The 23,343-nt window shown below is 35.1% G+C and overlaps 3 protein-coding genes, 1 non-coding gene and 1 pseudogene across 4 annotated transcripts; 1 reads left to right on the forward strand and 4 right to left on the reverse strand.

Annotated features, from left to right (window-relative positions):
- Positions 1-603: 603 nt before the first annotated feature.
- On the forward strand, positions 604-4,682 carry LOC144997705 (DNAJ heat shock N-terminal domain-containing protein). Its single transcript, XM_078957578.1, has 18 exons — positions 604-821; positions 920-989; positions 1,154-1,196; positions 1,286-1,363; positions 1,473-1,557; positions 1,645-1,782; positions 1,878-1,988; positions 2,088-2,145; positions 2,285-2,381; positions 2,469-2,504; positions 2,613-2,749; positions 2,841-2,965; positions 3,032-3,174; positions 3,260-3,391; positions 3,462-3,695; positions 3,787-3,846; positions 3,937-4,179; positions 4,311-4,682. The coding sequence occupies exons 1-18, from the start codon at positions 647-649 to the stop codon at positions 4,440-4,442; spliced, it is 2,097 nt and encodes a 698-aa protein (XP_078813704.1). The 5' UTR covers positions 604-646; the 3' UTR covers positions 4,443-4,682.
- Positions 4,683-5,455: 773 nt separating this feature from the next.
- TRNAT-AGU (transfer RNA threonine (anticodon AGU)) lies at positions 5,456-5,529 on the reverse strand. The gene has a single exon. It is a non-coding gene; the product is annotated as a tRNA-Thr (tRNA).
- A 549-nt stretch (positions 5,530-6,078) lies between these two features.
- LOC144997964 (two-component response regulator-like APRR1) lies at positions 6,079-8,889 on the reverse strand. Its single transcript, XM_078957817.1, has 6 exons — positions 8,110-8,889; positions 7,835-7,993; positions 7,629-7,762; positions 7,380-7,544; positions 7,269-7,302; positions 6,079-7,167 (listed from the first exon to the last, which is right to left on the reverse strand). The coding sequence occupies exons 1-6, from the start codon at positions 8,285-8,287 to the stop codon at positions 6,464-6,466; spliced, it is 1,374 nt and encodes a 457-aa protein (XP_078813943.1). The 5' UTR covers positions 8,288-8,889; the 3' UTR covers positions 6,079-6,463.
- A 5,049-nt stretch (positions 8,890-13,938) lies between these two features.
- LOC144997230 (protein NEN1-like) lies at positions 13,939-16,092 on the reverse strand. Its single transcript, XM_078957085.1, has 6 exons — positions 15,675-16,092; positions 15,426-15,583; positions 15,301-15,347; positions 15,156-15,219; positions 14,450-15,066; positions 13,939-14,354 (listed from the first exon to the last, which is right to left on the reverse strand). Exons 1-6 carry the CDS (start codon positions 16,084-16,086, stop codon positions 14,117-14,119), a joined length of 1,536 nt encoding a protein of 511 aa, XP_078813211.1. The 5' UTR covers positions 16,087-16,092; the 3' UTR covers positions 13,939-14,116.
- A 1,107-nt stretch (positions 16,093-17,199) lies between these two features.
- LOC145045137 (pentatricopeptide repeat-containing protein At5g66520 pseudogene) lies at positions 17,200-19,485 on the reverse strand (annotated as a pseudogene).
- Between the last annotated feature and the right edge of the window lie 3,858 nt (positions 19,486-23,343).

A 23,343-nucleotide genomic window follows, 5' to 3' on the forward strand; every position in this document is an offset into this window, starting at 1 on the left:
TTGAATTAACTAAAAAAAATATTAAAAAAAATTAAAAAAAAATTAAAAAAATTCTGTTTTTTTTTTTGAAAAATACGTGAAATATTCTAAATAGAATATTACACTGACATCTTCTAAAAAATAATTTTAAAATGCAAAATAAATGGAAAAATCTAAAAATTCTTTTTTTAAATATTATTTTCGGAATTTGAATTAACTAAAAAAAATAAAAAATAAATAAAAAAAATTCTATTTTTTTTTAAAATACGTGAAATATTCTAAATAGAATATTACACTGTACATATTCTAAAAATAATTTTAAAATGCAAAATAAATGGAAAATCCAAAAATTCTTTTTTTAAATATTATTTTCGGAATATGAATTAACTAAAAAAAATAAAAAAATGCATCTTACGGTTTCACAAAATATAAGTGGTCTCAAATGAACCTAACCTATATATATATATATATATATATATATATATATATATATATATATATATATATATATATATATATATATATATATATGTTATTTTTATTTTTATTTAGTGCACATAACTTTCAAATTAAAAATAATAATAATAAAAAATAATCCAAACATCTTAAAAAGAAAACAGAATCTTCTTCCATCACTGCAACAATCCAACTCCTTGCTCAGCCTCCAATGGCGACGACTTCGGAGAATCCAAAAGCGACGATCCCGGAGATTCCAAAGGCAAAATCGGGATCTTTGCCGTCGATTGTTAAGGCGTATTGGCTGCCGGCGATCCTGTTCTCCGCCTCCATGTTCTTCCAGCTTGTAGCTCTCCCTCGTTCTTTCCCGCCTTCTCATTACGACGGTTTGTGGCTCCTTACTTTCCCAACAATGTTAACCTACTTAGCTTCTACTCATTGCAAATTCACATCTTACTTATTCGTTTTCTATTTGATTTTACAGTTCTTGGGATCAAAACTTACAGTTCAATTGAACAAGTGAATGAGGCCTACCAGCACCTCTCTTCTAATTGGTAACTTCTAAATTATCCTTGCGTTAATTGTTTCCTGCAGTTGTATAGTTTCACTTCCCCAGTTATTTACCAAGGCAAAGAAAGACGTTTAGTTCTATTTGCTAAACCCTAATAACGATGAATAACTTACAAAGCATTACTAATTGAAAATTTCGCCATACCAGGAAAACCGATAGCGAACCTTCTTCAACTCCTGATATGATTAAGGTTGGTGTGATTCTTTACTGTACTCTTCGTTTTCTTGTTCTTAATGTTCAATACTTCAACAATTGATGGTGACATTGTTGGATTTGCAGATTCAGTATGCTTTTGAACTTCTGAGCAATCCCATATGGAAAAGAGACTATGACATATTTAGCATTGATGAATATCTTGTGAGTAGCTTCAGACATGGTCACAACTCACAATATCCAATTTTCATTTTCAGTTTTGTATATAATTATTTAATATTAAAAATAAAAATGCTTGCTTTGTTGACTGCAGCATGTAATGGAAAAGGTCAAGGAGAAATATTCCAGTGCATCATTTTCTGATATTAATCTTCCATTATTGAAGCCCTTTTCATTTGGTTCGTTAAATGATCCGCTTCTTTAAATTTACCTTTGTAAAACTATAATCTTTATTCATGCAGTTTATTCATTATATTTTGTAACAGAATCAGATCATGTTTTTGATGCCATTTCATCGGATAATTTTATTTCTAAGCTACAAAACAGCAGTGCATTGCTTGTTCAAGTTTATTCAATTGGTAGCAGCCGATGTGCCCAATTTTCTAGTCTTTGGAAAAGAATCGGTATATATATATATTTTATTTTATTTTTATTTGTGTTTTTTTCTAATAAATACTCTATAACTTATTTAGCATTTGGTTTCTTGTATATATTTCAGCTAGTTTATTGGATGGTATAGCAAATACTGGGATGATTGATATTAGTGATCTTAAGCTTGCAACATATTTATCTGAGAAGAAATATACAGGAGCTCCTTTCTATCGAAATGGTTGGTAATAATTAAATAATAATAATAATTAACCATATTATTTTTTTTATTAAAATATTGGACAAGTTAATAATTCTCCAAGTTATTGATATGATACAGGTGTTCCTTCACTTTTGGCTTTTCCCCCTGGGTGTAAAACCTCGGATTGCATTGTAAGGTGAGTTTATGCGGATAATAAATAAGTTAATAACCATATTATTATTGTTATTAAAAGTTTAAAACATAAAAATAATAATAATAATAATAATTAATCTTCCAAATAATTGTCTATAGATTATACTTTTACAATTTGTTAGGTACACCGGTGAGTTGTCTGTTGATGCTGTTACTGATTGGTTTGCAACAACCATACTAAGCTTACCTCGTATTTCATACTACTCCAGGGACACTTTGGTAATTTCCATAATCTCTCTCCTCAAGTAGACATACATAATTTTTTTTATTACATTGTTATAAAATGTAACATCTGTTTAATTACAGGCACAAAGTTTTCTAGGAAAAGGGAGTCGGCATAAGGTACATATACATTTTAACTTTCAACCCTTTTTATTCACATTCAAATGTTCAATATTATCTTAACTTTTTTTTTTTTTTTTTTTTAATTTTAATATTTTTTTTTACTAGGTCAAAGTCATTTATGTTTCAAAAACAGGACAACGCGCCACACCATTTGTGCGCCAAGTGGCGAAAGCTTATTGGCCGTATGCCTCATTCGCATTCACGGTTTACAGAGAAGAAGAATCTATCTTTTGGTCAAACACGTACTTTTCCACTTTGACTTTTCTTATAAGGTTTAAATTAGTGATTAATTTTATTAAACATATATTACAATAATAATAATAATAATTCCAGATTTGGTGTGGAAGAAGCTCCTGCCATTGTTATTCTAAGAGACCCTGGAGTCAAACCTGTAGTCTACCATGGCTCAATCAACAACTCAAGACTTATTGATATCATGGAACAAAATAAGCATCAAGGTGCATAAATCATTTTTGTCACAATCTTTTTTTAATAAAATTATATTTAATTATTTTTTTTTTCAGTGCTTCCCCAATTAAGAAGTGTCACATCCATGGAGCTTGGTTGTGATCCAAAAGGCTACTCACGTGCTGGAAACGACACCACTGTTTGGTATTGTGCTGTTCTTATTGGAAGACAAAGCACTGAACTCCATAAAATGCGTGAAGTAAGATTCTTATCTTAATTCATAAAACAATAATCTTTTTATTTTTTTTCTTGAAAGAATAATATTATATGTTATATTGTTAAAGATCATGCGTAGGGTCCAAGATATACTATCAGATGGTGAAAATGTAAATCAGGCTGACCAATACCAAGCCGCCATGTCAGCATTGAAGGAAAAAAGACTCACATTTGCTTGGGTGGATGGTGAAGCACAAAAGGTATACATACAACAATTTTTTATTATGGGATAATATTTGAATTAATTAATTAATTTTTTTTTTGTTACAGAGGTTTTGTTTGTTTTATGTAAATGTGGAGGAGAGTTTTGATACATGTGGACCAAGGAGGGATGTAACAGATGTCGCGAGGTTATTTCTTGTACGTTACAAAAGAAATGATACAGAAGCTAATAAAATTAATGAAAAAAACTCAATGAACATGTTTGCTACAATTGCTTCTAAGGATGTGGACCCCACATCCCAATTAGTGGCACTTTACAAAGGTTTAGATGAAGCCCCACAGGTTTGAATTTGAAAATCTCTCCATGAAAAATATTTTTTAGATTAGCTTTTCTTCAAGTCTTGAGATTTTTATATGTTCGAATTTGTGGCAGATAATACAATGGATCTCTGAAACAGTCAAAGATGGTGATTCCAGAGATCTTCCCTTTCATGTGAGTTTTTTTTTTTTTTTTTTAATAAACAAAACTTATATATACTTATTTTGTGACACATGTGTTTGTATAAAATTTGATTAAATGCAGAGAACATCAACTCCTGAGCTAGTGGCTGAGGATGCGGATCCTATTTGGTCAAAGGGAAGAGAACAAATTATTTCTTCAAGCAGGGGGATGAAACAGAGGCTTGAAAACATCCCTGAAAGAATTCATGATGTTATGGAAGATCCAAGGTTTGGTCCAATGTTGCTTTTGGGGGCATTGATGTCATTTGGTTTCATTTATTTGAGGAGAAATCAGTCCATTAAGTCAAGTCAAACAAATACCGAGGTAAACATTGGGTAACCTCTCTTTCTTCTTGTATTAATTCCAATGTATTTTTTTTTTCTATAATAAACAAACAAATAAAAGTATGTTGCTATTTCTTGCATTTTTATCTGACGATTGTATGTGTTTGACAGGGTGATGAGCGACCAAAAATGAGAAGGAGAAGGCCAAATAGACATAAAAAGCAGGATGCAGCGCCTTCTGTTACTGACATGCAACCACCTAATGCTTTTCAGATGCCGTTTACAGATTCTGATTCTGATTAAAGAAACTATGCATAAAAAAAATTGAAAGCTGCTTTTATATAAACTACATGAAACAAGAGGTCTTAAATTAATATATGGTAGGTACTTCAGATGTGACTTTATAGTTATATGTTCATAATGTATGAGCATCCAAATCTTGAATCATTTTTACCTAATTTGTAATTTAGTCCTGGTTTTCATAACTTTGTTAACAACTTAATGTCTTAATCAATCAATGTAATGATGATCAGGAATTGTTTTTGTTTTGTTGGGATAATGATGTTTAACCACTAAAGAAGTTTTCGTAAATTTCGGTTTAAATCAATTTATCTTTAAGACTTCTAATTTTAATTCATGCTTTTTTTTCTAAGTTTTCCTTTGTATCAAGAAAACGTTTTCTCCGAGTCTTCTTGTATGAATCTTGAACTTTAAATTTAAATTAAGATTTTAAAGCTTATAAATACCTTTGAATGGAGTATATTACTTGCCATTTATGAATTTTTTTAAAAAAAATAAAATAAATCAAAAGATGTCTGTTTTTAGTTGTTTTTTTTTTAATGATTTCTTGACTGGGTTGACATACATGAACCGCTTTTGAAAACCGGTGACAATCTTTGATATTTATCTAATTGAGTTGTTTGTTTGAAAGCTTTCACAAACTTTGATAACCCTCTCTTATATATTATCCCCAAACAAATTTACTTCACCTAGAGAGGAAATATAATCATGTACGAATTCAACATGACTAGAGATGTCGAGGACCAAAATGAACACAATAAATAAAATTTACAGTTTTGGCCATTGTAAAAAAAAGAAAAAACAACATGACTACAATCCCCTTAAATCTTTTATGGGTATTTTTGGCCCTTAAATCTGTTACGAGCTTTAGTATCCTTGTATATTTCCCCTACAAAAAGCTGTGTATTTAGGACCAAAATGAACATGGCTACAAACCCCGAGGAGCTGAGTGTAAACTGAAACTATAAATAAATATCCAGTTTTGGTCCATCCTGTAAAAATTCAAAAAAAAAATTTGCTTTCATTGAGAGTCGAACTCAAGACCTCCCGCTTACTAAACGGGTGCTCTAACCAACTGAGCTATGAAAGCTTTTGTTCAATGTCCAAGGTAATTTGCTTAAATCCGTTATTTGTGAATTTATGATCTTTTTACCATACGAATTTATCAACATTGATGGATTTTAGAATATTAAATATAAAATAATAATATCAGGTGTTCATATAAATTGTACTCTCTTTTTTGTGCTAGCATGATAAAAAAATAAAATTGTTTTTATTTTTAATGACACATGGTTATTGATGAGATGTATTTTAATAATCGGGATTTATTTAATTACAGAAATGGAGTATACCTCGAAAGTTTAAAAATTAAATTTTAAAAAAGAGTTTTTAATTAAAATTTAAAAGTGTCTTTAAATGCAACTGCACATACGTTTTAAAACAACGTGATGCATGAATACGTGGATAATTGCATCATATTATGACTATGTTACGTCTTTTTTTACTTGAAAATTTAAAACAAACAAGAAAAACTATGGGTAAATAATATGGTTAATCTCATTCTTTTTATTCATTCCTTGTCCCCCCCCCCCCCTTAGACATTATTGAAATTTCAAAAATAATATTAGTGGCTTCGCAGTTTTCCAATTTTGGGTTTTCATTCAATTCTTGAGTTTCTGCTTTGTGTTTTCTTGTGACACAAGTATATTTCAATAAACCTCAAACAAATTATAAATTTTTACAGGTTAGTGCTACCTAACCAAAATAAATGTACATAATAACATCCAAAAAGAAAAGCATGTCTGAAATGAGTAGAGATTCCTCCTCCACCTTTAATTTACCATTTGTAGCTTCCCTTTTTTTGTACAACACAAGTGCAAGAATGTTGGCTTCCTTTCCTCAGATTCCAATCAAAAATTGTTGCTGAAACAGTCATCACCACAAATTTCCAGTGGTGATCTTCGTTTTGTTACCAGAGTCATTAAGGAGAATCATCATCATCATCATCATCATCATCATCATCATCATGATTCATGAAAATGAGTAGTGGATGTGGGATGCCCATTCAGATCCACATCTATCCCATTAACTTTCCTCACAAACTGTCCCCTGACGCGTGGCCTTCTCTCAGCTAATTTTTTCCTATTCACATACCTTATTTTCTTATCATAGCAACGCTCTTTCCTCTTCTGCCTGAACTTCACCAAAGCTGCTTCTCTTCTATCCATTTTCCCCTCATTCTGCCCCTGCCCCGGTGGTGGTGGTGGTGGTGGTGGTGGTGGCGGTGGTTGTAAACAAAGATTAACCGGGTAGTACGGATATGACGTCATCTGATGATGATGATGATGATGATACATTGTTGCTTCTGATGATGATGATGGTGGCATCATATTCATAACCTGATTCATCGCATTTGCACCATGAAGATAATACGGGTAACCAGAATGACGATTATACCCTTCTTCTATGTGTGCTTTGGGAAGAAACTCTAGAGGAGTTGTAGATGACTCGTCCAGTGACACAGAACTGCAATGAAAGTCTTCTATTTGAGAAACATTTCCTCCATCACATGGCCTAACATTTTGATCCACTTCTCCACCAGATACTTTGTCAATTTTTGATACCACTGGAGCAGTTTTTGTAAATATACTTGATTTGACATATGTAAGAAATGCTGAAGATTGACCTATCTTTAGTTCACTCTTCTTTGGACCACACATAACTTTCCCTAAAAACGATATTTGATATTACACTTGGTTTACTACGTTTTCAATATATTGATACAACTAGTTAGAAGAAAATATAATCTAGATCGGATGAATTATTCACCTTGTTGATGGCCAGGAGCTAATATCACATTAATCTGAAAAGAAACAAGTCAAATTTTATCAAAATTGAATCCATGTAACTTGGCAATCTTTATTTATAGATGATTTTCACCTCGTTTGTATGATGGATTGATACAGACATCTCTAGATTGGCACTCTTTTGTGGCTTTTCATCTGTATCATCTGAATATACAGTACTGTTTGTGTTAACATCACTATGGTCTGAAGGTATGACATCAAATTCACAGTTCATGAGCTTCTTCTCAGACAAACCAAGCTGCCGATTGCAAAAAGTAAAGGTTAGAATTTAGAAATGCAATGATCGCTCACTCTACAAGATGATAATAACAGGCATACATACCATTCGTCTTCTTCTCCACATGTGTGTCCACAAATTCAAGAGCTCATTTGTCCTTAAAGGCTTCACAAGATAATCAGCTGCTCCAAGTCTCAAACATTTGACAACAAGGGTAACTTCGTCCTGTGTAGACATCACTGCGAGAAGGAAAAAGGATGAACTACTGGAAAATGAAAGCAAGAAGTGAATCCATGAATAACAAAGCTTACTGATCACAGGAATGCGTTGCAACTCTTTGCTCATGATGTATTTTAACATCTTCAAGCCTTTGGCCATAGGAAGATCGACTTCAGAAAGAATGAGATCGATGTTGGGTCCTTCAGCATTCAGAGCATCAATCACTTGCCTCGGTGATTTCACTGAAATCACTGTAAACCACAAAACATGCTCACATAACAGCACAGGAAAATATCAATGATAAACTAATTAGATCCGGTCTAACGCCTCAAATGAGCTCCCATATTTACAAGTTAGAGTACGATACCTTGATAGGTACATTTACGAAGAAGAGTAAAAACCTCTCCTGAACCCATCGAATCATTGTCACAAAGTAAAATTGTCACTTTACTGCGATCAATAAACCCATCCCCAGTCTTCCCAAAGTTACCTCCTCCAACTCCACCTCTGCCCAACGAGATTCCCTTTTGTTCCATCTCCCACATCAGTCAAATCAGACTCGCTCTATCCTTATACTTTCAACCACAGAAGCCTCGACAATCCCCCAAATTAAACAAGTATCAGAACGGAGTCAACACTAGAGAACTTCCATTATAGCACAAAATTTCGTGGACTTCAAATATAAAGGATTTGCCATCTAGGGTTATCGCTTCTAATTCTATTAACTCTATCAACATGAGATTACCACAGTTCTCACAAAACAAAAATGGAAAAAGGAAAATGAATCAGAAGTTCAGAAATGGAGCGATTAAACAATCAAATCCTCCTGATGTTCTGAAAACTCAACCGAACCAAAAACGAAAAGTATGTCACAATCTAAAATACCTAAAGCAACGACTCAAATCTTTCCCGAATCCCGCCGATCAAACGACAGAAGTTAGCATCGCCGAATTCGACAGGGAAGTTTCGGTTTTTAGCGTAAGTGTGTGAGAGAGAGAACGAGATCTTTGATTGGTGTTGGATCTTGTAGTGGATACTTCGCAAATTCACTTTCCACAGTGGTGGATGCTACCATGCGCCATGGTTAGGCGAATATCCTGAGACGTTAGATCTGACAGGATCGGAGTTGGGATGGGCGTATCGTAGGGTATCGGCGTACGTTAGACATAAGGCGGACGTGGAGAAAAGTGCACAAAAAAATGATTTGTGGAGCGCGTGAGGATAGTTTATTTAGGGAAAGAGAAGAGGCCACGTCAAGAAAAAAGAGATCTTTCCACGTCAGAAAAGAGCAGATATGATAATATTGATAGAGGGGACAGAGGGTCTAGGCCTAATTGGACACCAAAGTCCAGAGGATAGGGGACCCATAATTTGTCATTTACTTGTAGGAGGGTATGAGTTATTTTCATAATTTCTTTTCTCTAACATTTTTTTTACATCGGCGCCACATCAAAACGATCAAGTATTCTTTTTATCCAACTACTAAAGAAAGATTGTGTTGCACATTTATGCATAGAGATACAACTTGATTGGTATAGGTAATCTTGTGTTTGAAAGAATCTTGAGTTATCTAAAAGGCAAGGGTGGACCTAAAACAAAATATAAAGGTAGCGTATATTTTTAGGGGTATCTCTTCAAAAAAATTAAATTGTGCCTATAACTTTCTTTAAATATTTCACATTACGGTTGAAAAATTAAAGGGTAGCACGGGCTACGCCCTTGGCTCCATTGCAGGACCGCCTCCACCTGGTTTCCATCCCGCTAAATCCTTTTGGGCATGCAGATCTCCCTTAAAAGTGAATATTCAGACCAATTTGAATCAGGTGCATAGAGTAGATCGATCCAAACCAATTTAGGACCAAACGGTCTCAGATCGGTTGCTATTTCAGACCGATCATAGGTCAATTTTGTTAGTCCTAAATTGGTCTTTAGAAAATAAATGTTGAATTGGTCGCGTTTCAATCTAAATTGGCATAGATTAGGCTTTGACATGTCCTGTCTGCCATTAAAAAAATCCAAGATTTTGTTTCCGCCTCATACATTATTTCGTTTTTATATTCTCATTCTAAGATTTCTATTTTTCAATTCGAATTTATGTATTCTTTTTGATATTCATGATAATGGAATATCGTAAAAATTAAAAGTTCAATATTTTTGGCGATCTAACAACTACAAAGGGCGTGTTCGGCAAAAATGGCTGGTAGCAGGTAACATTTTGTTAAATGACACGTAAAGTAATATTTGGATTTAGTGTGTTTTGTTTAAACTAAACGCTAGAAGCTTGTAGTATTAAACGAGGTTTTCTGTTCAAAACAGAGAATTTTGTCAAACGCTATAAATCAGAAACTCTCAACGTTATTTGCCGAAACGCTCTGTTGTAAAGTCGGAAAAGGATTGACTAGGTGTATTTGTGCCTTGTTACAAGAGTGTTTTTCGAGTAACAATTTTTTCTTCTTTTCTTTTTTCCTACTACGCATTAGACCATAGAGGTTTTGTTAACTTTTTGATATTAGGTGTTGATATAAAACTTCTAAAAACTTAATATATTTAATATAAATCTAGAGTTATATCTTTTTTTATGTATAAACATCTCATGCCTTTTGAAACCTTTCACATAATCAACCCCTTGGGACCCAAAAATGTTATAAGTGATCGTACATTCGTACCCTGTTTGGCTTTCCATAACTGGTATGGTTTTTTTTTAACTGGGTCGAACCCGGTGGCAAAAGCACTTATCTTTTGCTCACCTATGTCCACTTATTTCAAGACATTTTGGTCATCTCTACAGCTCTACTTATCAAATAGAAAAATAATAACACGTGCACTGAAAAATTCAAGATGTAGTACCAAGTCTTTAGCTTACCGTTAGTTAGTGCCATATAATTAGGTTTGTATTTCTTTCTTCTTGCTGTATAAATAAATGTACATTAGCTGTATTTGAATGTATGATATACGCTTTACAGTACATTTTACACGTCGATTATATGGTATCAGAGCACAATTAATATTGGTATCACTTTTTTACCCTTCGTTTTTTTTTCTCTCCACCATGACCACTTTCGATCCATCACTCTTAACACAAGCCTCCACCGGTGCTGTTCCGTTTCATCTTCCTCAGATCACAATCAAACTTGATCGGGATAATTTCTCTCTCTGGCGGTCCACGATTACTCGATCTCTCGAAGCTTTTGATTTGGAGTCGTTCATCCTCCATCCCAATTCACCTCTAGCAACTTACTTCTCCAGCGATTCTGAAGAAGACAATGAACCTGAGCCAAAAATCAATCCAGCTTACACCCTTTGGAAGAAACCAGACAAACTCATTCTTTTGTGGATCAAAACCACCCTTTGCCTTCAGGCCATGGCCCTAATCACTCGAGCCACCTCTTCCTTTGATGCCTGGACCACACTTGAAAAATCCTTTCAATCGCAAACACGTGCCCGACGAATGGCGTTAAAAGTTCAACTCCAAACACTTTCCAAGGGCTCACTGTCGATGATCGATTACATCAAACAAAAGCGATCCATCGCCGACTCTTTAGCTGAAAATCTTCGTCCTGTCTCCGATGAGGACTTAATTGCTATCTTCTTTCTGGTTTAGATTCATCATACGTCGCCTTTGTCACTGCCTTCATGATGCACGTGGCCATAGTCACCGTTAACGACCTCATTGGCTTTCTTCTTCAAGAAGAAGCCCGTATTGAACAGGACCATCGTCGCCACTCACAGCTCATCCCCCAATCCTCCACCCCTGACACACCTGTCACTGGTTCCTCCCCCTTGCTGCCAATCGCTCTACCTTCAGACCCTCCAACAATTACAACCCCTCCACCACTTCATCCCCAAATCTCCGCCCTGATTCCCGCAATTCCACCAATCGGCAACCCCGCCCTATGTGTCAGTTGTACAAAATTCTGGATTACAAGTTTTTAAATACGTTTGGTTGCCTCTGCTATCCCTTATTGCGACCCTATACCACTCATAAACTCGACTTCCGATCCTTACCTTGCATATTTCTTGGGTACAGTCCAACACACAAAGGTTACCTATGTTATCATCAGCCCTCTTCCCGTATTTATGTCTCTAGACATGTAGTATTCAACGAAGTTGTCTTCCCATACTTAACCACACCCACATCAGCTTCCTTATCCATTCCCACCACATCATCTCCAATCAATTCCGATTCACTTGCACAAGCAGCAAATCTTTCACCACCTTCATCACCTACCATATCCTCCTCTTCATCTCCTATCCACAGTCCTGCTATTCCAGGACCCATTCCCTCCACTACACCCCCTTCCCCTCCTCCCATCCCCTCTCCTACTCCATCATCACCTACCCATAATCCACCACCACATCCCACACACTCTCCTTCCTCCCATACTCAACCTTCTACCTCTCACTATCGTCTCGCTCCACACAAAACACATCCAATGGTAACTCGTACCTCCACCAATATTCTTAAGCCTAAAATCTTCCATACATCCACCGATTCTGATTATGAACCACGTCTTTTTTCTCACGCTATTAAAATACCGTGTTGGCAATAAGCTATGCAAAACGAATACAATGCTCTTATGAGAAATGACACATGGTCTCTTGTTCCTTGTCCTACTAATGTCAATGTAGTTGGATGTAAATGGATTTTCAGGATCAAACGACGTGCAGATGGTACTATTGAACGCCACAAAGCCCGCCTTGTGGCTCAAGGATACACCCAAGAAGCTAATGTTGACTACTTTGAAACCTTCAGTCCGATGATCAAGCCTACTACCATCCGCCTGGTTCTGTCCATTGCCCTCTCTCAAGGATGGACGCTTCGACAACTTGACATCAATAACGCATTCCTAAATGGCGATCTCAACGAAGTTGTGTACATGAAACAGCCCCGTGGCTTTGAAGGTCCCACCAGACCCGATCATGTTTTTTGCCTTCACAAGGCTCTCTATGGGTTAAAGCAGGCTCCGAGAGCTTGGTTCACCAAACTCAAGACATATCTCATTACACAGGGCTTTACTGCTTGCAAATCCGATACCTCATTGTTTGTTCACATAAGTCCCACAACCACCATTTATGTCCTAGTTTATGTCAATGATGTCATTATTACAAGTAACAATACAGTCAGAATTCAGCAATTCATTCATCAGTTACACAAGAACTTTGTACTGAAGGATCTGGGTTCTCTACATCATTTTTTGGGACTTCAAATTACACCTACAGCCACTGGTTTGGATCTTTCTCAACATCGATACATCATGGACATTCTCCACAAAAGCAAAATGGCAGACGCCTCTCCACTTAATACCCCAACTGATCCTGCTTCATGTTTGTCCCCTGATGGCGATCTGTTTCATGATCCAACACTGTTGACAGATCATCGGCTCACTCCAATATGCTACTATCACAAGACCAAACATTGCCTTTGCCGTCAACCGGGTCTGTCAATTCATGCACTCTCCAACAATTCTGCACTGGCAAGCAACCAAACACATTCTCCGTTACCTGAAAGGAACTGCCACTCACTGCCTTCACTTTTCTCCAACAAAGGCTGACTCACTTCTAGCATATTCCGATGCAGGTTGGGTTTCAAATCAAGAAGACAGTCGTTCTCAATACGGGTACGCTATATTTCATGGACCAAATCTCATCAATTGGACCTCTCGGAAGCAAAAGTTGTTGCTCGATCAAGCACTGAAGCAGAATATCGAGCCTTAGCATATACCACCGCTGAATTGTTATGGCTCAAACACTTGATTCAAGAACTTCAGGCACCCATAACCAAACAACCAATGATTCTATGTGACAATGTCGGGGCTATCTTCATGAGTAAAAATCCGATTATCAGCACCAGGTCAAAACATATTGCCTTAGGTTTTCACTTCATTCGTGAACAAGTAGAAAATGGTACTCTAAAATATCTGCTATATCTCCTCAGTTGATCAAGTTGATCAGTTGGCAGACATTTTCACAAAGCCTCTCGCACGCGATCGAGTCCACATGCTACGACACAAGCTTCAAGTCCGTCCCACACTTCAGCTTGTCGGGGGGTAATAACACGTGCACTAAAAAATTCAAGATGTAGTACCAAGTCTTTCGCTTACCGTTAGTGCCATATAATTAGGCTTGTATTTCTTTCTTCTTGCTGTATAAAATTTGAATGTATGATATACGCTTTACAGTACATTTTACACATCGATTATAAAAAAAGATCGAAGAATAACATTTTGCATTGATGAATTCGAAACCCTAGGATCAGTCGTTCACCTTCTACATCAACAATAAAACAAATTACATCCCAAATCTTTACAAACATTAAACCAAGATTCTTTTTCTAGAAGTCAGCCATTAGTGTGTGATCTATACACCAAAACCCTTCAATTAGAATTAACAATCAGTTTCTTAGCCACTAATCGAATTCCAGCACTCTGTCTGTAGTCATATGGATCCAAAAGAAAACAAGCATCCACCAAGGAACCCTGACGAATCAAAGCCTCAAGTTCTGCCACGTCATACCTACTAAACATAACCCTTTCCACAGACAACGAAGATGATTCTTTCTGGTATATCTCTGTAATCCATCTTGCACTATCTCCTTCAGCTACAGTAGGTAACCTGTAAAATTCCAATAACAATATTTAACATTTATTTATTTATTTATTTAAATTACAAACCACATATTGTTCTTAAAAATGGGGAAAAAGACTTACTGTAATCTAACAGTAGGTGAGTTGTAAAACCCGGGCTTTCTGCTAACAACAGGTCTCCATTCTGAGTTACTATCGGAATCCACAAACCTCTTGGCAATATTATCACATGCATCAAGAACACCACAAAGATTTGGGGGCGCATCAACCACAAAACTTAGCCTAGGCCTTCCTGCTTGATCAACAAACTTTGTGCTGATTCCAAAACGTATCTTCAAGGCATTACATCGGATCTGCAATGGGGCGTTTCTGTGAAGGATTTGTATCTTTTGGGGTCCACGAAAAAAGGGGACAAGAGATATAGTAACAGAGGGTATGGAAACTTGATCAGGGTCGAGAAATTCAATGGTGTCAGTGTCACTGATGGCGGCAGTTTCAGCAGCGGCTGTCGGTGGTTCTTCCTCCATGGCTTCGTTCTCAATTTTGTCTATAAGTGGGCCCAAGTCAAACGGGTCGGGTTGAGCTTGTTGACCAACACCAGAAGCTGATTGATTTGGAGGGGAATTGGAAGATGATGGGCTAGTGTTTGGGCCAGTTGCATTTGCGTTACTACGGGTTCTTGTGGTGGAATTTGAGGAAACCCAACTGTTTTCTGTAAATATATCGGGAAGACTTGATTCCTACATGGAGAGCATATCATAGTTTTGTTATACAGAAACGCTCATCTTCTTCACAAATGATAATGAATGAACATTGCTTAAAAGCTTACCAAGAAAAGAACAGTTGCACAATACTTGAGAACTTCAAGATTCATTCGCACATCATCTAAACTTCTGAAAATGTTATTAAAAATGTTAAAATTTTGTATTTATGGTATGTAATGCACGTTTGTGTTGTTGAAATGCCAGACTTACCGGTGTGATTGCTTTCCAAGCCCAAAATAATCTGCGAGAGTGGCCATCTGAACAAAAGAGGAGGAGGAGGATGAGCATAGCAATAGTTGAGAATCGATTTAAAGGACGAACGATTATATTTATACCTTCATGTTTCCAGCTCTCCTACCAAATCTCTGTGTCAACAAAGCCAATGAATCAATGGTTCCTTTGGGCTCCGGTGGTGGTCTATTAATCTGCGCAAACGCCTCCCTCAACCTCACGCAATCAAACCTAATTATATTGTGACCTGCCCATATCCTCCCTACCAAACGATACAACAAACGCCCAATTCAATTAGTTAAACGTTTACAGAGAAACTTACTAGCGTAGGAAGATACTGAAGCTCAAATTACCATGTAAGATGTCGTAAACCTTATCCGCGATGTCAGAGAAGGTCGGGGCGGAAACGACAGCATCGGCGGTGATACCGTTGGCGCGAACGGACAAGGTGGAAATGAGTGAGAGGTCATGTGGTCTTACCAGCGTCTCGTAGCTTTCGAGCTCAACGAGCTTCCTAGGGCAAACCAGTATCGAACCGAATTCCAAGATGGCAAACCCCTGACCATGTCGGGTCGGGACAGTTGTTTCCAGGTCAAAGAAAGCTATCTCCGATCGATCTATGCTCGACACCATATCGTCAATCTGTGTGAAGAAGTTAGAAATTCGCAGAAAAGATTGAAGATTTAGGGCGCGAACTTGGAGTTGGTGTTGTGCAGGATTTTGGGTTTTGTTTTTATAGAGGAATGGGCATGAAGCAAAGCACATGGGGTTTGGCTTTGAGGAGAAGTTTAGAAGAAACGTCTGGTATTACCTTTCTACCCTTTCACAAGAAAACGGTGTTCCCAGAAGGCAAGAACCTTCTCATTAAACTTGATCATAATAATAATTATTTATCTTTTTCATGAAAATGACATTCTATTTCTACTCATATGGGAAAGAATTATCAGAAATCAAGATAATTTATTTAAGTATTATATTGTGTATTTCTTAAATAGAATAACATTTAGATAAAGTCTTTATACGAATTTTGTAGCTTAAGAGAACAATGTTAAAACTACAATAACTAATAAGTGATATCACTGTGTAATTGTGTGTTTTATCCGACCTTATAACTCATCCACATGAAAAAGAACTCAACATCTTTCATGGCATAAATAAGTCAAATTTCTTCAACATGTTTAATATATTGTCAGCATACATGTGTTGAATGTGTATTATATGTGTTATTTGTGTATATTATGATAAATGTGAGACATAGTAGAGAAATGGTGAGATGCAATAGGAAAAATGTTAGATGTTATAATCAATTCAGGAGTGATAAGTTGTTATATTTTAGGCAGAATAACATCGTTTTGCTTTTAAAAGCTGCTAAACCACTTGATAGTTTAGAGAAAGTAAGGTTTTTTTAACCATTTAGAGGCTTTTAATCCATCATGTATCAAACACTTTAAATGCTAACCGGATTCAATGACCTCTGAATGGTTACATACTTACATTCGATTGTTATCAAACAAACAACCCCTGAAAGTCTGAAACGTCAATGTTATGCTACTAAAAGTTGCTAAAATACTTTCTAATTTAGGAAGGCCATGTCACATTATAAAAAAATAAAAATAAAATCATTTCATTGTTTTAAAAACAGATTTATATATTAAACAACACTAAATATCATTAAAGCTAATAAAAATTATACATTTTGATTACTTAATATCATCAATAGTCTAACAATTATATTTTATTATATATTTTGATTACTAATAAGTTAACAATGAAATAACTTTATATTGTAAATTTTTCCTATTACTAAAAATGCAGTTATACATAAATTATTTTTATAATTACTATTTTATTAATTAACTGAATAATATACTTAAGTTGATGCGACACAAATAAAAATAAAATTGGTGTGATAGTCTAACAACCACATGTAACAGTGCCAATGATTATCCAAGAAATCCAGAGAAAAAAAATATATAATAAATACAAAAATAAAAAAAATAAAAAAATCCCAAGAAGATATCCAATTGAAAGACAAACTCCTCAAAAGTTACCTAAGCACGAAGTAAAATGCAACATGTTGAACAAAAAGCAATATGCAAAGATACTTTATCAAAACAATCAAGTTTTCACATAAACCATTACCACAAGCAAACACCATCTTCTATATCTTCCAATATTAATATACCACCTTCTAAACAATTTCTTTCCCAATTTACCCCCTTAACAAGTCATAACTCATAACACTAGTTTCCATTGAGCATATCTTAAACTCTTAAAGCATATAACCCACATTTTAAGGCATTTCAATTTTCAACAAACAGTGTTATATAAATGTGGCCATAAAATATGGAGGCTGATAGCATCATAGCATATGTAAATTGTAAAATTTCAAAAACATAATAATATAATGTAACTTAACTATTGAGTGATATAAGATTGAGCTGACTCATAAACATCAGGCATGTATCCAGTTAACCCTGCTTCCATGGTGACTAAAAGAAGCATCTCATAAATCAAAGACACATCATGCTTATCACCTGCCAAAAACTCATGAACTGATCCATCAATCTGTATCCAACTTCTTCCAGGAGGCTTCTTAAGTGCCATTTTAACCATATACTCCCTCACATTTGCAACATCTTTCCACCTCTTAGCACCAGCATATACATTTGATAATAGTACTAAATAAGCAACAGCTTTATCATCTTCAAGATTCAAATCACCAATCTTTTCACCAATTTTGGAAGCAAGATCCACATTCTTGTGAATTCTACAACCACCAAGTAAAGCACCCCAGATTGCATCATTTGGCTCCATGGGCATGGATTCCACAAGCTTATGTGCTTCATCTAAAAATCCAGCACGACTTAACAGATCAACCATGCAACCATAATGCTCGATTTTTGGCTCAATTCCCCAAATGGGTTTCATGTTTTTGAAGATATAACGACCTTCTTCAACAAAACCTGAATGGCTGCAAGCGTGTAAGACAGCTAGCATGGTTATGGCATCAGGTTGTGAACTATGATCATGATCATCTTTTGTGTCTTGAGAGTCTTGCATCCATTGGAAGATACTTAACGCGTCTTTGCCATGGCCTTGTTTTGCAAAACCTGAGATCATTGTTGTCCATGAGACAGTAGTTCTTGTTGGCATTTGAGCGAATAGTTTGTATGCATCATCAATAACACCACAACCAGCATACATATGTAAGAGTGAATTATTCAAACGAACTGTGCGTTGTTTGTTCTTGATGTGCCAACTTCTGTCAATGTAAGAATGGATCCATCTCCCCATTTTCAAATCACCGATTTCTGCACAAGCAGATAAAGCAGAGACTAAAGTCACCTGATCTAATTCCATATGAGCTTGTAGCATTTCACGTAACAAAGATAGTGCTTCCTTACACCTCCCGTTATGTGCAGATCCTGAAATTAATGTTGTCCATGAAACGATATTCTTCTCGGGCATTTTATCGAATACTGTACATGCACCATCAATGTCACGACACTTAACATATCCAGCAAGCAGTGTATTCCAGGTTACCACGTTTCTCTCACCCATTTCATCAAACACCTTACGTGCATTCTTCACTCCACTAGAGTCTCCCTCTCCGGCTACCGCATAAAGATTCACTAAATTAGTTTGCACGAACAGATTTGAACAAAACCCACCTGCTAAGACCTTCCCGTGAAGCTTCTCTCCCAATCGTAGCAGTTTACCCCGGGCACACGCATTGATCACATACGAGTAAGTGTACTCGTCTGGCATTGCTCCTGATGCCAGCATTTCATCAAAAATATGGACTGATTTACGAGGGGCATCAGTCCCGGCATACCCTCTAATGATTTGATTCCAGGAGGTAGTGCTAGGGTTGTTGATTTGTTCAAAAGTTTGGCGGGCATGATGAAGATAACCTGAAGATAGATACGATTGGAGCAACTTAACAATGATGAAATTTCTTTGGGTATAGGCGTTGGTGATTATCTGGGCGTGGATTTGGGTGGTTTTTCTAATGGTGTTGGTGTTTTGGAGATTACTGAAGAGGAATTGTTGCAAAGATCTAGCAGTTCTAGGGTGTTTTAGAGCGAGGGCGGGAAACCCTTCTTGAACCAGCATATAGAAAAAACAAAATTGAAGGCTGTAAAGTGTCTCAAACGTCAATACCACTCTTCGGTAGGTGGTTGTCAAGAGGAGGAGAACGATATATAAAGAGGATCTTTGGATAAGTAGTTTTTACGTTATAGTTGGTTTATTTGTTAATTGTGGTGAGAATAAATATTTATTTTAAAATATGTTTTGCTTAACTTATGTAAGCAATAAATATTTAAGTGTTTGGTAAAATAAAACAGTTTATATGAATAAAATGATCAATAAGCAATAAGCATTCACCATCTTGCTTATTAAAATCAGCTTATTTTGCTTATTCCTACCGCAATAAGTTGATTTTTAAAAACTTTTATCCAAACACTTAAATTTGCTTATTACGGTGGGATTAAACAATAAACAATAATCAACCTATTTTTTCCCTATCCAAACACCCTCAAAGTTTATGGTGTGATATAAAATTCTAAAGATAAAACTGCAAATTTAGTCCTTGTGGTTTGTAAAAACTTTTGGATAGAATCCAAAAAGTTTTCGATTTGCATGGAAGGTTCAAAATTAAGGTTTTTCCTATGTTTTTAGTCTAAAAAAACTTGAAAAGACGGTTATACCCTTTTACTTTCTTTTTTGTATTTTTTATAAATTTTCAAATACTAATTTAATTTAAGAATAAAAAGAAAATAAAATAATTATCCCCCAACCCTCTCTCTCTCTCTCTTTCTCTCTCTCTCTCGTTTAATTCCCAGAACACAATCCATCACCATCATCTTCTTCAAAACTCAGCTCCACCCTTCTTCCTTTCTCACGTATCGGTCCTCTCTCCCTATCCAGTCAAGCACCATGTTCACATATTAGATAGAAGAAAAGCTTAAAAGGAATCCCATCAAGCAACACAACAACCATCATTGTAAAAAAAATCAACCCAAACATCTTTGTCGAGCTCCACTATCCACGAGAGCAGAGCGCCAAAAAAAAAACAGATCGGTGGTCTAACTGCCACCAAGATCTTCGTCCTTAGGTACACCGAAAAATCCAAGTTTCAAGTTCCGTTTTTTGTGTTGTGGTTTAGATCTTAAAGGTTAATCTCCATATTAACATTCATTGGTGGTTTTTTATTTTGGGGGTTAGCAAAATCGACGTCGCCGCCATCTAATTCCCGTACTCCTCCGTTACAACCACCGTCGATCACCACCGCTGCAACCAACAGCGACCACTATCGCTGCAATCTCATATGGGTTTTCTAACCTACAAAATAACCCATATATGATGGGTAGAAATCAAAAGTTTAGAATCAATCCTCATCGGTGAGTTACCTAATAAAATTTGGGGGTTAAAGAGTCTTGAAGTGATCTACATTAAAGGGAATTTGGTTACTGGAGGCTTATCCATGATCGATTTCTCCAATTTAAAGAAGTTGCAGGTTCTTTGACCGGATGCCTAAGATTCTTTTGACAATCAATTTTTGAATTTTGACTTGGGTAAGATAATAGAGTAGTGTGTTGTTGAAGGGGAAAGGGGTTTCATTGTATGTTTATGGGACCGGTGGTCGGGTTCGATCAGCAAGAGGCTGATCAAAGTAAGGAGTATGCCGATGGAGTTGTGTAAGATTATTAAAGATGAATAGGAATGAATCTGGGTTAAGTTAGGAGGGAGAGAGGGGGGGATAATTATTTTCTTTTCTTTTTATTTTTAAATTAAATTAGTATTTGAAAATTTATAAAAAAAACAAAAAAAAACGTAAAAGGGCATAATCGTCTTTTCAAGTTTTTTTGGACCAAAAACACAGAAAAACCTTAATTTTGGACCTGTCATGCAAGTCGAAAACTTTTTGGACCCTATCAAAAGGTTTTTACAAACCACGAGGACTAAATTTGCACTTTTGTCGATTCTAAACTTTTGAAAAGTTTGAATTTATAAAAAATACGAGGAAATATTGAATTATAAAAATTAAAGTATTTTTTTCATTTAAATTTAAACAAATAATTTAGATAAATAAGTATAGAAAATTAATGAATATTTAATTTAGTAATTTTAAAATTAGAAAGAAAAGTTCAAATTGATATGTATTTATTATTAATTTAAATACTATATAAAATTTAATAAAATGAAAAAACCATAAAATAACATGTGAAATAAAAATTAATTTAAAATAACCACAAAATTACATATAGCAAAATAAAGAAGAATACGACATGTGGCAAAAATATATTTATTTATTATGGATGATTAATTTTTTAAATGTATAAAAAAATAATTAATTAATTAATTAAAAATGATAAAATAGTCTTTTGAGGTAAGACAGAGACCAAACGCACAACAAAAATAAACAGTAAATATCATCCGAGTTAAAAAATAAGTTAGGGACCAAACACATACATTAACTAAACTACAATGACCATTCATGTAATTTACTCTTTCCTTTTCAGTTTGTTCACATTTAGGTAAGTATCTTTTTTTGATACACATCTAGGTAACGGACTTTTTGGAAATGTTCATATATGATCATTATGACCGGATGTAACCTGCTACAGCCAGTCATATATGAACACTTCCAAAAATTTTGTTACCTAGATGTGTACAAAAAAAGATAGTTACCTAGATGTGAACAAAACGAAAAATTAATTACCTTAATAAGTTTATTTCCCTTAATTTTGATGCACGACAATTGAGATCCAAGTTAGTAGCGAGCTGGCATACACATCAATATTAGATAAAGAGATGGAAACATGATAAATGCCAAAAAATTAGATTTCTTATATATAGATAAATTATATTACCTAGATGTGTACAAAAAAATAGTTACCTAGATGTGAACAAACCGAAAAATTAATTACCTTAATAAGTTTATTTCCCTTAATTTTGATGCACGACAACCGAGATCTAGGTAACTTACTCTTACCTTTTCAGTTTCTTCATATTTAGGTAACTATCTTTTGTTGGTACACATCTAGGTAACAGACTTTTTGGAAGTATTCATATATGACCATTATGACCGGATGTAACATGCTACAGCCGGTCATAATGGTCATATGTGAACACTTCCAAAAAGTTTGTTACCTTGATGTGTACAAAAAAAGATAGTTACCTAGATATGAACAAACTGAAAAATTAATTACCTTAATAAGTTTATTTCCATTAATTTTGATGCACGGCAACCGAGATCCAAGTTAGTGGCGAGTTGGCATACACATCAATATTAGATAAAGAGATGGAAACATGATAAATGCCAAAAAAATTGGATTTCTTATAAGTTCATATGAGACCGTAATATTTTGTGAGACATTGGGACAAGATCACAACCACTCTTCTAAATTGATCTAAGGTTCAGATTTAATCAAAAAAATTGAAAGAGGCGGTGGCAGTTGTATAAATAACCCAAATTTTGTAATTAACTAGAATAAGCAGAGGGGTAGAAACGTAACTTAGTGTATTCAAACAAATTCTTCTCTTTTCATACAAATTTTCATTTGTTAAAATTCTTTCAACCAAAACCCTTTCATCAAGAAATCCCTTCCATGTTACAAATTTGTTTCTGATTTTGATTAACCCTAAATCGACATTGAAAGTTCAAGCCAGGTATTTTGATTATAGCTTGAGTTCTTCTATGATTTCACTCGAAAACAGATCGAAGATTGTTCTATAGATTTCATTCTACTATAAACTTGTTTGTAATTTCAATTTACACAATCAATCGGTAAAAACGGCTCATTCTACTCGATCCGATACCAGTTTTGTATCCAAATATATTCCAGGTAACATATAATACTATACTCTTTATGTGCGATTTTCATCTAGTGGTATGAAGTCGAGAAGTTTTGCTTACATGTATCGATATTTCTAATACATAAAACTATGTATGTAACTCTTCATTTGCCAATCTTCATTTCATAGTTTTCCCCAGGAACCCCTCATAACCGC

The sequence above is a fragment of the Lactuca saligna genome, chromosome 5 (genome assembly GCF_052625555.1).
Source record: "Lactuca saligna cultivar CGN05327 chromosome 5, ASM5262555v1, whole genome shotgun sequence".
Classification (NCBI taxonomy): Eukaryota; Viridiplantae; Streptophyta; class Magnoliopsida; order Asterales; family Asteraceae; genus Lactuca; species Lactuca saligna.

Excerpts from the sequence above, each read along its gene's own strand:
- LOC144997964 (XM_078957817.1), bottom strand. The coding sequence starts at position 8,287 with ATGTGGGAGATGGAACAAAAGGGAATCTCGTTGGGCAGAGGTGGAGTT. Across the intron at positions 7,545-7,628 it reads TGTGGAGAAGAAGACGAATG|CTTGGTTTGTCTGAGAAGAA; the intron begins GTATGTATGCCT and ends TGCAATCGGCAG. Across the intron at positions 7,168-7,268 it reads AGCTCCTGGCCATCAACAAG|GGAAAGTTATGTGTGGTCCA; the intron begins GTGAATAATTCA and ends TATCGTTTTTAG.
- LOC144997230 (XM_078957085.1), bottom strand. The coding sequence starts at position 16,086 with ATGTGCTTTGCTTCATGCCCATTCCTCTATAAAAACAAAACCCAAAAT. Across the intron at positions 15,348-15,425 it reads GGAGAGCTGGAAACATGAAG|ATGGCCACTCTCGCAGATTA; the intron begins GTATAAATATAA and ends TCTTTTGTTCAG. Across the intron at positions 15,067-15,155 it reads GTGCAACTGTTCTTTTCTTG|GAATCAAGTCTTCCCGATAT; the intron begins GTAAGCTTTTAA and ends CTCTCCATGTAG.
- LOC144997705 (XM_078957578.1), top strand. The coding sequence starts at position 647 with ATGGCGACGACTTCGGAGAATCCAAAAGCGACGATCCCGGAGATTCCA. Across the intron at positions 1,558-1,644 it reads ATTGAAGCCCTTTTCATTTG|AATCAGATCATGTTTTTGAT; the intron begins GTTCGTTAAATG and ends ATTTTGTAACAG. Across the intron at positions 2,966-3,031 it reads GGAACAAAATAAGCATCAAG|TGCTTCCCCAATTAAGAAGT; the intron begins GTGCATAAATCA and ends TTTTTTTTTCAG.